At 35.6% G+C, this 17538-nt stretch overlaps 1 protein-coding gene and 1 long non-coding RNA gene across 3 annotated transcripts in view; one reads left to right on the forward strand and one right to left on the reverse strand.

Annotated features, from left to right (window-relative positions):
• LOC129738653 (growth hormone secretagogue receptor type 1) overlaps nt 1–17538 on the forward strand; it is a 178459-nt gene that overhangs the window by 136918 nt on the left and 24003 nt on the right. The window contains exons 4-5 of one of the 2 annotated variants that reach the window (XM_055729904.1): nt 3949–4204; nt 10968–12897. The exons of the other annotated variant lie outside the window; for it this stretch is intronic. Coding sequence (XP_055585879.1) covers nt 3949–4204; nt 10968–12080 — 1369 coding nt within the window. The 3' untranslated portion in view covers nt 12081–12897. Of the gene's footprint in view, nt 1–3948; nt 4205–10967; nt 12898–17538 lie in introns of those variants that run through there. 2 annotated transcript variants of the gene reach the window in all.
• On the reverse strand, nt 13187–14054 carry LOC129738705 (uncharacterized). The gene is made up of 3 exons (XR_008735608.1): nt 13756–14054; nt 13368–13610; nt 13187–13274 (listed from the first exon to the last, which is right to left on the reverse strand). It is a non-coding gene; the product is annotated as an uncharacterized LOC129738705 (long non-coding RNA).

Below are 17538 nucleotides of genomic sequence, written 5' to 3' on the forward strand. Positions count from 1 at the left end.
GACAATAATCTTTTTGCTATATTATCTATAATAATTTTGACGAAAATTCAACAAATATGGAAATATGACAAAGTTATGACAAAAATATGAAAAATATTTAAAACATGTGACGAAACTATGACGACAATTTTTCACTTAAATGACAATATAATATCCAAAAAAAAAGTCCTGAAAATATGTAAAAAATATGACAAAACTTTGACAAAAAATTTCACTAAAATGACAATATACCCAATGCTTTATTAAAAGTCCTGCCAGACATTCAAAACAGAATTCAACAGTTTCAAAAAATAGTGAATGGAATATCTCTTGATAGAGTTGTCGATCCTGTTATAAACTTAGAGGATTGAGCAAGGTTTCCTAAATCTCAGAACAATCTATATTATCACTGAATTTTGAGCAAAATTTCCTCACAGAATCGGTGTCACAGATCATAAAATTCACAGGTTTTCTAATTTTTGTTCAGATTTTCAAAATTATAAACTTTTATGGCATTCTCAACTTTCTATCTCTGACTATAATTTATGAAAATCTGAAAACAAAGTAATGTAAATTGATTTTTTCTATTAAAACTGTAAGCAATTTCCAATTTGTTGATGCTCCACTTGATTTTTTCAATGAACTTCATAGAAAAAGCGTCACAGAAAACCATCACAGAAGTTTTGGTTCAAATCACAGAATTCAAGATTTTTTTTTCATCAAAAACACAGAATTTTTTTGGAAACCTTGGGCTTGAGACGCTAGGACAATTTTTTTTTCAAATTATATGCTCATGATCAATTGTTTCTTGTCTCGAATCATTCTAGATGAAGCTTTGAACTTGCTTAATGATTTAAAATTTTTTTTCATAATTTAACAATAAATGTTAACGAAAACAGTTGAAAACGGAAGGATACACAAAAAAGTATTAAAGTATTCAAAGTTAATAATTAGTGATTTTTTTTTCACCGATAATGAAAATGGAAGCATCTCTTAAGCTGATGTGTACACATTTCTAATAATCTAAAATGGATTATATTTAACTTTAAAGTGGTTTTGAACCAAAAAGTTTCTGAATTATTAATTTCTTAATCCAAACAGCATATCAAATGTGTTGATATTGATACTGCTCCCAATCAAAAGTTATCTACCTAATGCTGACGCTCGAGCTACTTTCAAAAGCGCCCGAACGCAGGCAACCAAACTGTAGCAAAACGGATGCGGTCGAAAGAATTGCAATCATCAATCGCTGGCTGATAATTTTCGTCTGCGATTCTTCTGTGCAGAATCATCTTCCAAAGCATTCGCTTGATGATTGGATCATAGGATGGCAGACAGGCAACCCATTCGTCTCCTGAATGAACTAAACAGGTTGGCCGGAAAGTCCGATTTGTTCACTCACTGAGTGCCATCGTGTGTAATTTTTTCGAATGCGTTCGGGGAACGGGTTACCTCAGAGAGTGAGAGAATCATTTTATGTTCGTCGATTTATTCGCCAATCACCATCCTTGGCTCAATTGTCAAATTGCTTCGTGCTAGATAAAAATTTCCTTAACAGCCCTTTAAAGCCTTTGAAATACTAAAAAACGTCTTTAAATCCGGTTATATATTCAAAAAGGTCGTAGAAGCATTTTTGGTAACTTTTTCTCAGAGAATTTTAAGAATTAATATTTATTTTTGTAGAAAAAACTTAAGTAGTACCACTTCTTATTTCGCATATTTTTTTCTCATATTTTTGATCCTCAACGCCAATTACTTCGTCAAAAAAGTAAACATATGCTTAATTTATCCGTTAAACAATTTGAGGCAAATTGTTGAAGAAAATTTGGACGAATTTCAATCATTCATATTTTAACAAGAAAAACTCATAGCGATACTATTCTTGTTTCGCTAACCGCAGTTTACAATAAAATTTACCTTTTAAATGAAGTATTTTGTAGAATTTTTGTGGTTGTAAAAAAGTTGCAACTGCTACACATGTCAAATATCTACAACTTCTAACCAATATACATAAATATGTACACAGGTCGATAAAACTCGCCTCACATCCGTTGGCAGCTTCTTTGGCGGTCCTTCGTTACTGGAGACGAGCTGAAAAAAAAAGAAAAGAAATAAAAATACATAGAACATGAAACGATGTGTCGCACAAAATTATCATCCTTATTCATGTAAGGGCGGGCACAACGTCTTATTATTGCGCCATAAAGATAAATCACTTGCACCGCGCCGTTTCGTTCAGCGGAACGGAGTAACGGGTCCAACCCTTCTGTATTAAATTAAAGGAAGACCCGAACATTCTCACATCTTCGGGACTTCAACCGACATTGCAGCAACTACCTTTTTCTCATTGATAAAAAAAGACCCTCGAGCTGGTGGGCTTCGTTGATGGATTTTTGAGTAGACATAAAAAACTGTCTCAGAATTGGCACAATTTTAATAGCCGTTTATAATTTAATTGCAACATTAAAAGAAGGAGCAAAAAAAGCTACTTCGTTCCATAGGCGCGTTTTCAAACATGCATTTTTTTTTTTGTTCCAGCTTTTTTCGCCATATGAATAAACGGTGCATAATGAACGTAAAAATTAAACAAGTCATTTAAATTCGATTAAAAAGGGCTACCGGTTTTTTCCTTTCAACGTGGAGACAGTAAATGGAACCGATTTGTGTCGATTGTCTGGTGATTGATTTATTCCTTTGCTGATATAACAGTTCAATATCTGAGCAAAAAATTTCAGTTTAATGTTGATGTTCAGTAAAATAAACCTACTTCAAATATTTCAAGACCTTCAGTGAACATGAGACCGACTTATGTTGAAACTAATACAGTATCAAATCAAATGGCTTTGAGTTCCTTATGGGCCCAATAACAAAAGTTCAAATTTGGACTGTTTTTCTCAAACCCTGAGATTTAAAAAGCTTTGTTTGGGTTCAAAATCCGTCCATGATTTTTTGCAGAATTTTTAAGTTACGTTTACATGAGTAAATTTGAACTTTTAGGTTAGTATAGGAAAATTTAATATTGTGTACTGTAAACAACATAATTTTGTTTCCTCTGTGGAATCGAGCCTGATATTGATTTATGTACCAATTTATAAATTTTACAAAGGAAATTCTCTGCTGAACAACTTTGTCGAAGATCGTAACTTCGTATCTTACCAAACAAAAAAGTTATTAGCTCTTTAATTGGGATATGTCTTTTGGCATTGAAAAACAGAAAATTCAATTGACATCACTGCTGGTGCCACGCAAAGTATAACATGAAGAAAAATGATGCAATACCTCTCTAGGCACCCGGCAGTGATGTCAATTGATATTTTTGTTTTTCGAAGCAAAAAGAGATGCCCCTATTAAACACCTGATAACTTTTTTGTCCAATAAGATACGAAGTTACGATCTTCGACAAAGTTGTTCAGCGATAAATTTCCTCTGAAGAATTTATAAATTGGCACAAAAACTATAAGTAAGCTTGGTTCCATAGAAGAAACAAAATCAATGTTGAATTTTCAGTACAAAACGTTAAATTTTCCCATACAAACCCAAAAGTTCAATTTAACTCATGTAAACGTTACTTATAAATTCTGCAAAAATCATGGATGGTTTTGAACCCAAACGAAGCTTTTTGAACCCCAAGGTTTGAGAAATTCTAAAATGACCCCAAATCGTCTAAGTCTACTGTAACATGTGCCTTTTTATTAGCAATTTTTCTTACTGAAAGCTGAAACCGAACTCCGATTTATTCTGATTGCCTTCTTAATTTGTCTTTGGTAAGCTTACTAATCTATCGTCAAATGTGAATCTGCTTTTCCTAGATCTAAGCTATCTATCCTAATCGAACTTTTTACCAAATTCCCTCTATCTTTCTTTCTATTCCCCACAACCAAACAACATCCCGAAACCCCCACCAAAAACTCACAATCTTGCTCAACCACTACCACCGAATCCACGAATTCATCGAAAACTCACGATCAGCCCGATCCTGCTGTTCGCCGAGTACAGCGTGGAGGAATATCCGGACGGAAGTCGGGCCGCCGTCTGTCTGACCAAGGCCTCCAACATGTGGACGGTGACGTTCTTCCTGATGACGATCTCGCTGTTCTTCCTGCTGCCGCTGGTGATTCTGGTGGTGCTGTATGCGATCATCGCCAAGAATCTGATTGCCAGTGCCGATTCGCGGATCAAGATCCGGCTCAGCAAGCCGGAACTGAGCTACAAGGCCCGGAAGCAGGTGGGCAAGGGTGCCCCCCCTCTCTCGGTGGTGGGCGGCTTCTGGACATTGACAGTCTGTCAAGGCAATGAACCTTTGGAAAGATGTGTTTTTATATTGTTCAAAATTCAAACAACTTTTTTATTTACATATCTTTTAAAGGAGGTTAAACCGTATCTCAGAGTGTTCCTGTTTTTCCTGATTTTCCTGTTCAGCCGAACATCCTTCGGCCTGATAGCCCATTCGGCCTTGCGACTCCGGCCTAACATCTTTCGCACAGAAAAATTTTTTGACTATTACGTGTCACTGAAAACTGCATCCTTTAAAATAAATCACCTGTAACAAAACCTGTAATTTTATATTGTTTTCCTTGAAAGTTAACGAAGATTCATTTATTATTACAGCAAATGTTCTGTAAAAAGGTTGTACACTAAAAATTAAATGTCACGTAATCATGTTCCCGACCTGTAAAATTACGGTAAATGTCCTGCTCCTTTTTGTTACAGGACATTTGCGTAATTTTACAGGAAATAATTTTTGTTGTGCTGCCGATTGTCCGAGCTATCTCATGTTTTGTTGAACTAACAGACTTTTTTTTTCAAATTCTAAAAGATTTTCTTAACGATTTATAAAATAAAATAAAAGTATTTTATTCCAACAAACATTTGCTTGTTGACTTGTGTACAGTGTGTCCTAAATCAAATTGCATCACAGTAAAAACGCTGTAAAAAACTACCTAGTTGACCGATTCTTTCCAAACTATCATAAATAAACTTGACTTTAGTTCAATACCAAATTCGTACAATTCTGCATTAGGCCCAACTATATCCAAAAAAAAAAAGTTTCGCAACATCTGAAAGGAACTTATTTTATACACAAACTTACTTTTTCGTCATTTTAAAAAATCAAAATTATACTTTTATAAAACGCTCACTAAGTGCTCGCTTCAAAATCGCACAGCGTTTTTAATGGGTCTTAATTCCGGAGCTTCGGTAGAATTTGTGTTCTTGTATACAAAAGTGACTGTATTGGCACTTCAGGGCATCCTTTGAATAGTGGAACGGATAAAAAAAGTCAAAATGGTGCAGGAAACCACCTTGAAGCCTATTTTGAACTTTCAACTGAGCAAAAAATACAGCTATTAAAACGATTCCAAAATGACATGTATGATGATAAGCGGTCTAGTAATTTTGCAGATGGAGCCACAACTGTCACCTTTTTTCAGGAGATGTGTTTTGATCCAGAAGTTTGCTAAAATCACTTTCAAATGCAAGTTATACGTATTGAATGCTGTATAAATTACGTATTGACTGCTGATAAAAAAAAACATTCCGACCCTTAATCTTCTTCTGTTGATTCTCAGAGCTGTGTAGTAACGTTTAATCACAAAACTCACAGTAAGGTACACCGGGGTAAGTGTGGACGATGGCTATTAAAACAATACTGTGCATTATTTTTTTAAACTTTGAATGCAGGATGATCAATTTACTTGTCATCTATCCAATAACTATGAAAAAGATACGATTCCGACAATAACGGATTTTCTATTTTCAACTACGATGCCGAGGTGATGAGCATCTTTTTCAATTGCAAATTTTTCGTAAACTAGCTGGCTCTTGACGAAAAACTCTAAATTGAAACAATCCTCACATTCGAAACAACCAGTTAGGAAAAGAAACGGGAAAGAACCCTACTTGGGGTAAGTGTGGACGGCTTTATACTTGGCTTGATATTTGCATATTTTTTCCATTTTTTGTCCACCATCCAAAACAATTTAGCTATATTTAGCATTCGGATCATGAAAAGTTGGGTTGTTCTGGAATAAGTAGGTATATATTTTCGTTAAAATCGGATCTCGTGTGTTGCAACATAAATTACACACAATAATCATTGAAAGATGTCTTACTAATAGCACCATGAAATTTTTTCAAAATTTGGAGCAATAAAGGAGGGTTCGAGCAATATAATAACGTATTTAGCCAAGAAAATACAAATTTGTTAAAAATTTCCTGAGAAATCAAAGAGAAAAACTACCGTCCACACCTACCCCATAAAGCGGGGTAAGTGAAGACACCAGCAGTCCATAACAAATTACGTGGTAACGTTTCTCGCTTTGCTTCTTTCAAGCTCATCTCTTCAGCGTTTGTAAAACACATGTTCTGCATCACATTGAACGTAATTTTATCAAAATTGATCCACTCCTGATTTTTAAAGTTGAACTATACGAAAAACCGTCCACACTTACCCCGGTGTACCTTATTGAGTATTTTTCTGAAGATTTGCGCAAAATAAGTTTGCCTCATTGCTCTTTGATTGGCTCTATTTTTTTTTTCAATTTTTAAAATACAGAAACAATAAAAAAAATACCGTCAACTGGGGCAACATGTAACATTTTTCAATTTCAATGGCTTCTAAAATCTTAATGCCTACAGATAATCATTCCTCTTGTACACCAAAAGTTTTAACGTTGATTGGACACCAAATTGACGTAGTCAGAAAATTATTGGTTTTACCAGTTTTTTTTTTCATTTAAAAAAACATGCGATTTTCACCCCACTAAGAAAAAGGAATGAGTTTCAACAAACTCTGTTATTAATGAAAAATCAAATGAAAACGTTAGAAAATTTATAGTTTTTGATACATTTGTGATGTCATAACGCATTAAGCACCAATTGCAGTATTTTTTATGGCTCGAATTAAATTTTACATTTTTCTATCAAAAATGTTTTTAAAGAAAAAGTGTAAATTTGCTGCATACATTTAGGGGTAAAAAATACTACAAATATTCTATTAGCTTAAATCATGAAAATGAATTTAAGTGGATGAGATTTGAATGTTAACAAACGCATAATGCAAAACAATCTTATCCCAGCATATGGAAAAGAGATTTATGAGGTTTAGTTCTGATTTCCATTTTGTTGCCTTCTGCCCCAGACTGGTAAGTGAATTATAAAAATATTTATTTGAGAAAAATTGGTGATTGTCCGATAAATATGTTTACACCAACAGTGTTGGTATAAGATAATGAAAGCAATATAAAGTTTGTATGTAATATCATTAAGCCAATCCGTAATACTGGGTAAATTTTTTTAACGGCAGCGAAAAATGTAAAAATTTGTACATTTATTGCTCGATTTTTTTAAGATGTTTATGAGAATCAGAAACTTTCAAAAACAGTTCCCAAAACATTTCTCAGAGACTTCAATGACATTGACGGTCATCAAAAAAAAAATGTTACTTAAATGAAAAAAAAAATGTCATTGAGTTTTGCAATGACATTCGCCAACCAAAATGTAATGGATATTTTCTCTTCAATAACATTTCTGTCTGGCAAATCTCATTGGTTCGTTTGGTTCTAGGAATGTCGCAATGAAATTCATAGGTAGTAATTTAGTAGGTGTGAATGTCATGAAAAAAATGTCACAAATGTCCCTTTTCCGACTTTTATGAAGTTCAGTGATCGCAAAAAAAAAATTAGTTGCCTTGTATTTGGGAAGAGTAATGCGAAATTAAAACAACCTATTGATGATTAACGGCAATACCAATGGAAGTGATTTTAGCTCAGATTTTAACTTGCGACCCCTCTGTAGGTCGCAAGCTCGCTACTACAAGCTACAAACTAGTCTTAGTACCGGTAGAAATTAATTTTGTTTCCGATTTCAACATGAGGCCCTTCTAGTGAAAAAGTTTGACTTGTAGGTGACGAAAATTAGTGTCGCGAATTCGCTAGTACAAGTCGCTAGTGTTAGTTCCGGTAGAAATTAAATTAGCTCTGATTTCAACTTGTGACCTTACTAATGAAAGGGTTTGACTTGTGGGTGACGAATATAAGTGTCACGAGTTCGCTAGTATGAGCTACTAGTGTTAGTTTCTTTAGAAATTAGTTTTGCTCCGATTCCAATTTGCGACCGGTCAAGCGACAGGTTTGACTTGTCGTTGACAAAAATTAGTGTCGCGAGTTCGTCAGTACAAGCTTTTATTGTTATTATTGGTAAAAGCTTGTTTAGTTCTGATTAACTTTTGACGCGTTTGACGGTAGATATTGATGAAAATTGCTGTTAGCAGTTACCTTTTACAAGCTAGTACACATTCGAGCCATGGCCAATGCGTAAACGATGAACAGTTTCACTTAAGAGGAATCAGAAGGTATGAATGCCTCATAGATATTAAAATCCCAATGATCAAATAAACAAAAAAAAAGGCCAAGAGGAATGATGTGCGAGTGCTGCTAATTTCTACGGGAATTAACACTAGTTCTCGCGATACTAATTTGCATCACCTACAAGTTAAACCCTTTCACTTGATTGGTCGCAGTTTAAATCGGAACTAAATTAAATTGTACCCGAACTAACACTAGTAGCTTGTACTATCGAACTCGCGGCTCTAATTTTCGTCACCTACAAATCAAACCCTTTCACTAGAGGGTTCGCAAGTTGAAATCGGATCCGAACTCATTTCTACGGGGGTTGCAAGTTTAAATCGGAGAGTCCACTGCGAAAATGTTGCTGGATTGAGGTAGAGTCGGTGGGGAAGCGCTCTTTAATACGGTGGCATAAGAACGTTTCGAACGTTCTTTGAAAGGCCGCTTCTGTTTATCTCAGCGGCTCTTGTATGCTTCGCACAGAGAGGTATCATAGAAAGAGCCCCCGCAATAGATACATTTATGCTCTATTGCTCAGCACGCTCCTTTCCCATGAGTCTCCCCATGAGTTGCAGCAGTGGGATGCTGTGTGTACCAATTTTATGCAATTTTTACATTGTATCGGTCGAGGCACAAAGAGTGGCATAGGAGGGTGGGCGGTACCCGCAAAGGTTACACGAATCGAAGCTGAGGGAGTATAATTTTTAACTCCATCAACGACAGCGGCAGAATTGAGTTAGCGACAATCCAAGATCTCGACCAAAGTCGAATCAAGACTCTTAAACTTGCCGACGCCTTTTGACTTAACATATTGAGCCTCAAGTCTCGATTCGTATATCACTCTCGATCTCTACGTCTCAAGACGGAATATAAATTTGGTATTCTATGATTATAAAGTTACTGGCAAGAATTTCATTTGCGGCCTTCCGGTTGGTAACAACAACACGCATTATATATTCGGTCTTACCTTTACAATACAGGTTACGGAGGACCACCTCGCCAGATCTTTGGTGAACTGTACCACGTTTAAACTGTTACCATTTGTTTTGGGCCGGATAAAAATCACCCAAGGTCCAGAAGAAGTTGAGTCCCCTGGATAAATACGGTGTCGGGATGATTTACTAGCAGCCGAAGATGTTGAAGAATAAACATTAGAAGAACCAGCTTCACCTGTATGCTTCAGATGCTCCACATCTTTGGAGATGATATTCTCATCATCAACAACTGGAGGGTATACCTCTCGCCTTCGCTCATAATTAGCAACGGGGACATGAATGCCCTCTGTTTTGAAAATATAAGCGAAGCTCACTATTGCCGAAATCAAATAAACGGAAAAAGATAGAGCAGGAAAAGATTAATAAGAACTTACAAGCTTTTAGCAGTATACATACATATTTACTCCAGCCACGTGGTCCTTCGTCGATGGCGTCGTCAATGAAATGCTCAACCTTCCTGTGCTCACTCGAATTCAGCAAACAAAACCCGATTCCCGAGTCAGTACCCCGATGATGTCCAAATTCCAGATTCCAGGGCAAATGGAAAAGCATCATTCGAAGATGATCTATTGGTAGATGGTGGTGACAAAATTGTGCTGTAGACCAAACTTCAAGTTTGCAAAGCATTGCCTTTGTAGATGAATCTTCTTGGGGCTGATGATTGCGGCAAAAACTAATAATTGAGCCAAACGATGTTTTCCGGCAATTGACGACCGAACCACCAAAGCAAAAAACCACTCCCGGTGGAAATACACCTTTCAATTTTTTCGAAGCTGAAAAAACACTTTCGAACAGTAGCGAAAAAATACGTCTACATACGTCGGACTGCTATGATCGAATGAATAATCATAGGATCGTGTTGTTCGTTCGAATGCTCCCATCCAAATGGAGCGGAACAAGTATAAGGTTTTTGACCCCGTACAAAAGTCAAATGCTTTGCAGTCCATCCCTAAATTCCTCCGATTATGCTCTATGGTCCTTGTTGGAGGAAAAACGCAGCTTATCATGACTGACATCACCATCTATTGCCACATTCTGTCCAGTTGACCTAATCGCGTTGAGTAGTGATGCTCTGAACTTTGGGGCGGTCCTTCTGCCTTACACAGTAAGGCTCCAATTTATGCGGATCTTTAGATACGATTAATTACACACTGGTAACACATAAGTTCAACATCTGGGGATTCATTCTAGGGAAGTTGGACGTCGTTAGATATTCGACGTTGGACACATTTAAAAACGTTTGGTGAAGATTTGGGAAGAAATGCCGAAATAAGTCGTGCGTGCGGCTTGCAAAGGCTTCGATAAGCATCTACGGGTCATTGTCAAGCACCAAGGTGAAAAATTTGAACTCAAGTACATAGTTTGTAATTTTGATTCTCAAAGATGAAATTGAAATCGATTCCGAAGAGATATAAAAACAGGTTTAAGTTTTATGAAATAAAGAAAGTTAATCACTTTCACGTAGCCACCCTAAATAATCCATTGCAACCATTTAAATGATATTCGTTTTACTTCATCAACAACTTTCTACTTCCAAAGGTTCATTTCTGTTCAGATTATTTGAGGTCCAACTGCCTCCAAAGACCATCGAAAGTAAAAAATATAAAAACTCAACCCAAACATTTGAATTACCCCCCTCGCTCTCTAGGTTGTGCTAATGCTGGGCGCCGTTGTGTTAGCCTTTTTCGCCTGTCTGCTCCCGTTCCGGATGTTGACCCTGTGGATCATCATGGTGTCTGAGGAAACCTTCCAGCGGATGGCCATCGAAAAGTACTACACGCTGCTGTATTTCAGCCGCATCATGCTTTACCTCAACTCGGCCGTCAATCCGATCCTGTACAACCTGATGTCGTCCAAGTTTCGGAAGGGTTTCCTGCGGCTGTGTCGCTGCGGGAGCCGGATGTGGACGCGCTCTGGCCGGCGGAAAGGGAAAGTTCGCGGCCGGTCGGCAACATTCACAACCACTACTACCTCATCGTATCTCACCAGCTCGTCGATTCGGAAGAGCAGTGAAAAGTACACCCTATCACTGGACGATTTGCGGCTGCAGCATCAGCTTCAGCTACAGAAGCTACGGGCAGGCGAAGAAGGGGCATTGCTGAATGTTGAAACGGATCCGGGTGGGCTAGTGAATGGGAACCCTCCGAAAAATCCGCTCGCCGAGGAGGAATTCTTTCACTTAAGTAGGTTCTATCGAATGAATCTACTCAGACAATACTCGACGCCTTTGCTGGCTTATGTCGATGCCGAAGTTCGTCCGGAGACACCGTCAAAAAAGATATCGGTCCCAAATTGTGAACCCGAAATGAGGACCAGGATCAATAACAACAACAACACCCACGGCAACAATCCAGACGTTGTCATCGAAAGTTGTGCGGTCAAGCGTCAATCGAATGTGGTGACCTTTTCCGAGGAACGGCACGCTGCAGAATCAATGACGGCAACGGTCGGCCAAAACTTGCCTAATCCTTGGAAATTGAAATTCGACAACAACCGGCTGTTGGCTGATCGTAAACAGCTGGAATCGGGGAGTCAGCAGACGACAACCGGCGACTGCCATCACCGTACACTTCTCTCCAGTAATAACAGTTCTGCCAGTGTTAGTCTTAAGGGCGGTAATAATCGAGCTGGTAAAATTGTGCGCTCCCCGAGGACCAGCAAGCAAATGTCCCTGGATGAAAGTTTGCTAATGTTGGCTGCTGCCGGGGAAAAGTTTTCCAAGCCACTTGTCGTCGGAGCTGTCGATGGGCACAAGCCGTGATTGGCAAAGTTTCATTCGATTTGGAAGCTAGCTTAACACGCTAGAGGAGACAGATGATTTCATCAGTTAGTACAATTTAATGAGAGGCACATCCTACGAAAAGCTATCGATAAGAGTAATTGATTTAAGTTTCTGAGCTTTAATACAGGGTAGAATAATATCCGATTTTTTTTGCCTTTTTTATGTTCAAAACCTGTTCGGTAATAAGCACGAAGCAGTGGTTTATGGTGTTTGGCAGAAGGTGACTTTGAGAGAAAATTAGATCAGTATTTAACATTTGTAATTGAGAAATTATGAAATAATTTCGGACAAATAAACGTAACAGTTTAACGTACACTTTTCCCTTCTGTTATGAAATAATTTTTTTAGGTTTGAGACAATTATATTATTTACTCTCGAACAAATATGTGGCTCCCATCGAAATTATCAATTTCTTATACGTTATAAAACGGTCAGAACAGGTTCGTATGGAAATTTTGAACAAACTCAAAAATACAGAACTACAGGGGAAAAAAGTTTCTCTTCGCCGATAAATCGATTGAGGCTGGTCGATTAACCGACTGGACCAGTGTCAATACCGAGAAACTGTTACCGAGAATGGGTAAAACAAAAACGCTTAAGAAGCAAGTCATTGTTGGAAAAAGCTTTTGCGCACATGGATTCACGAGACGACAACTTTTTTTCTAAAGGGTGTTTATTAAAAAATGAAAAATAATTCCAATATATTCTTATAAAAATCCTCAAACACTGACTAATTTTTTCGCAGATCGTTGTATAATATCGATTCGGATTGAAATTTTTATACACACACAAAATTTCCGAGGCCGAAAATTAGCAAAATTTTGCTCAAATTTGACCAGCTAAAATCTTAGCAATCAATTTAGCAATTTATTTTAACTAAAATTTTAGCAAAATAACAAAATGTGTCCTGACTGAATGTTTACTAATTTTCAATCAAACAAAAACCTTTGTTTGCTAAAATTTTAGCAAAATTTATTTTTCTAACGTTTGCTCGAATTTGAGTGAAATCCAAAATTAAATTATTTTTAATGAAGGGTTTTCATTTTCAAAAAATTAAAAAGTGAGATTTGATTTTTTTTTTTAATCTTCTTTTTTATTATCGTTCGCATCACTCTGCGGGTTTCCAAAAGTGTATTCCATCATCGCGTTCTATTACATCTTCACCACTGAAATCTGAAAAAACAGAAATAATTAAGTTTAGTGCATTTCATATTTAGAAGAATAGAAATAAAACTATAATAGCTAGACAGTCTATTTTTTTGTTACCTGATAGTAAAAACACTGACCACCAAACAGGTCAACAACACACACAACCCGGCGGAACCACTACTGCTGCTTCCGGGTTCGGTTTTGCGCTTCACCATTTCTCCTCCTTTCTCGGTATCGCGTACCGGTATGTGCAGCGTTAGGATTCCGCTATTTTTCCACTAGTTACCGAACCGGTAACCGTTCCGCTTGAGGAAGAATGGCTACTTCTGCAGCATTCCCTCCCACGAGATGCTGTTGATCCTGGAAAAGTTCGGAAACCTGATTAGTCGATGCCGATTTGAGGATCTGCATGAATTGAATAAGGTATCGGAAGCTTTCTAAATTTTCTCTATTTTTCCTTTTAATTGCATCTACCAGTATTGTATGTACTACCAGTACTACTTACCTAATCCAAATTCTAACCAAACGACGAAAAACTGAGGAGCAGAACAAAAATGTTTTACCCGCGCGGTGCAAAATGAAAACAAGAATAATCTAACAGGTTCCCGCCTGTGTCGCCTTTCTAAAATTTGAGCACTTAAAGAACGCGGTTTGGGCACAGGCTAAAAGTTTGAGTCCATGCTACTATAAATGCTAAAATTAGTAGTAAATTGGTTAATTTTACTCAAATTGAGCAAAAGTCACGACAATTTGGGAAAGTGCTAACTCGACAGTAAAAAAAATTTTTTGCTAATGGAAAGTAACAGCTCATTTTTGCTAAGTGGAGCCTCGAAAGTTTTGTGTGCAGTTTGACTCTCTTTTTTCTCTCATCAGCGAGGTTTACTTCTTTTCATTGAAAATTTTAAATTCACATTGAAATTTGTATGATTCGATTAGTAACAAATTTGACCTAGAACTAATGTCAAATTCTCGAAATCTAATTCAAAATTCTGATACAGTTTTAAAAGAATAACTTGTTGGTAGAAATTCGTTTTTGAATCTGAGTTCCAATTTTAAATGATATTCACCTCCTTCCAAAGGTTCTCGTTCAAAACTATTGACTGTACTTCTGTTTTTTTTTTCAAATTTACTGTATCCAAATTCGAATTCTTGTTTATCAGCTCGATTCATCATTTGAAATCAGAAATAAAAAATGAATTAAAATCCTGATTCAAATTTTGATTTGCAATTCATACAAAATTTGATGAATGATTTTCGAAACGAATATACACTTTCGATATTTGGATGATAATGTCCGAACATGAAAACATAATATGGATAAGACCATCCTGAATTTTTGATTTTTATTCAGATTTGAAGCTTTTAAACTTTTTTCTTTTGCAAAAATCAAACAAAACAAAGCTTCAAAATGACGATCTTTAAAAAACGAACACCAGCGTATAGGATCTCAGTGAAACTCCATGTTCATCCGAAAAAAAAATTATGGTTTATTTTGATAATATAAAATTTAAAAAAAAATTCAAAGTAAATAAATAAAAACCTAATTTGAGATTTTTGTTTGATTTACCATATTATGTGAATAGAGGCAGGCAAAATCCGAGCAGTTTTATCCAAAATCCGGACATGTCTCGAAAATTTCATTGCAAAACCGGGCAATTCTCAATAAATCCAAACAATTTGAAATGCTCAGTCATAGTTGAGTTAATTTTGGAAACAAATCTCACATCTTGGTACATTTTCTTAAATTCTGAACTGGAATTTAAATTTAGGAATAATATTAAAATTCGGAAACAGATCCAAAAACTAAACTTAAATTTAGGTTCAAAATTCAGATTAAGAATTAATATTTGAAAGTGTTATAAAGGAGTGAAAAAAAAATCAAGATGATTATTTCCATGAGGAATTCATATCGCAAGACATAGCAGATTTATAATGTTGATTGTTACTCCGATTTCGAAATTTAAAATTTATAACCCAAGTCTATTTGTATGCACTACTCAGCTGAGAATCATAAAGATTAAAAAGAATTTAATTTTATTTTTCTAGTGTTGTGTTATAAAAAACCTGATTTTTATTAAAAAAAAAACATCCACATGATTTTAATTATGGAATTGATTCTTTAAAATATTGCTGATAAAGAAACATGAAATCTTCACGTAAAAAATCTGCAGGGAATTCCATATTTCTTCGATGTATTGCTGAACTCACTTTTTCTTTTTGAAATTTTATTTATTTTTATAGGCTTTCTAAAAACTTTCTCTTGCTCAAATCAAAAGACTTAATCAACCAGACTCTTGAGCAAATCCCAAGCCTATAACCATCGATGGAAATTGCTTCCCGATTCAGTAACTTATTGCTTCATTATACAAGTTAAAATTTCAAAGATTCTAGAATGTATTTTTACTAGTAACATATAATACAAAAAACTATTAATGTAAAATTTAATAATGAATAATCAAATAAGTAACAAGATTTTTTTTTAATTTTCATAACTCATGCTTTATTTGAGCAAAATTATTATAGCAAAATATGACACCACTTATCAAGATTTTTATTTCACCAGTCCCTGATTTTTGAAAAAAAAGTATTGGCAACCCTGTTCACATGTGTACAGAAAACCATTATAGAATTTTTGGGTAAACTCACAGAAAATTAGAATATTTTTTCGCAAAAACACAGAATTTGTCTTCGGCAACCTTGCTCTGTATTAATTTGACTGGAAAACACCACCTGCTTAGAGTTCAGTGGACGCAAAAATGGTAGCAGCAACAATTTCGGCTAGCGTCCGAGGTTGCCGAAATCACAAAAAATTCTATAATTTCACAAAATTTTGAGCCAATTTTCATCACAGAATCTGTGTCACAGAACACAGAATTTTAAAAATATACACTGATTTCACAGAATTTTAAAATTTTGGACGTTTTTCCAAAATTTAATATATTATATCAATATAAATTTTGGATAATTATCTTTAAATTTGAAAAAAAAAAGATAAAATCGGTAATGGTAATTGATTTTTCTTACGTGAAATGTAAAAAGATGCAATTTGACATGACTTTTGAATGAAAGTAATAAATAAAACATCACAGAAAATAGTCACAATATTTTTGGGTAAAATTACAGAAAGTCAGATAATTTTTTCGTCAAAACACATAATTTTTTTTCGGCAACCTTGCTAGCGTCACGCAAACTCGTATCATCGTTGACGTCAAACAGCTTTTTCAGAGACTCTCTCGCATTTTTCGACTTGATCTTCTCCGGAAGGTAACCTGTAAACTTTTTTCCAAGACTTTTAAGCGTTTCGAAGAACCAAAGATACCATCTTTCAACAAACTGACAGCTCGTCCTAGAGATTCCAGAGACGATGCATTGCAATAGAAAGCGAATTCTTTGCATTTGGAATCAGTGATGCCACATTTAAATCGGTATTTCAGAACCCAAAAAAATCTTGTTTCGGTATGGAAATTCGAAAAATCGGTATTGTGGGGTTAGTAAAAATTGTTTTTGGTAGTGATTCTAATATCTCTTAGGTATTTTTTTTCTGTTGTTTATACATTTTTGATAAGCTTTTAAGAGTTCTTAGCAGAGTTGCAAGATTTCAGATAATCATTTGAAATTGATACTCACCGTGATGAGTATCAATTAGGCAGCACAATGAATTTCGTTGTGATGCTCAAAGCTTTCGATGCCAAACGAAATTCACTGAGCATCACATCTAGAAAAAAATCAGAAATCCAGAATCCCATTAGAGAAATCTTCAGCTATATTCCCCACTTTTTCCCCTACTATTTTTTGACGACAGTTAAATTTGTAACGAATCTATGGAATATTTGAATGTATCATATAATGTGATTATCTTTTCACACTCGCGACACGCCAAGTTGAACGACTCCAAACGCTTTGATATGAAAAAAAAATAAGAGCGCTTTAATGATTGGAGTTTATTGAAACTTTTTAATAACGAAAGTGTTAAAGCTCGTGGTACTTATGTTCTAAAAAGTGTCTATGTGCACAACACACTACCCGATCAGGAGAGCATATCAAAATAATAACTCAAACGTATCTCACCAAGATATTTATATCTGATTCAGTTATAATTAAGTACTCCAAATTATCGATTTTAAGTTTCTCCAATCTGAATTATATCTTATTCTAATTGACAGACTTGAATGGGGTTGAGTTCATTTTCAATGATAAAGATTTTTTTCGAATTGTCCTAATATAAAATGATTATATCTGATTTTGATATACGTGCAACTTTTTCTGAAACACGGACATCGAAGTCAAC

Source organism: Uranotaenia lowii, chromosome 1 (assembly GCF_029784155.1).
Source record: "Uranotaenia lowii strain MFRU-FL chromosome 1, ASM2978415v1, whole genome shotgun sequence".
In the NCBI taxonomy this organism is placed as follows: Eukaryota; Metazoa; Arthropoda; class Insecta; order Diptera; family Culicidae; genus Uranotaenia; species Uranotaenia lowii.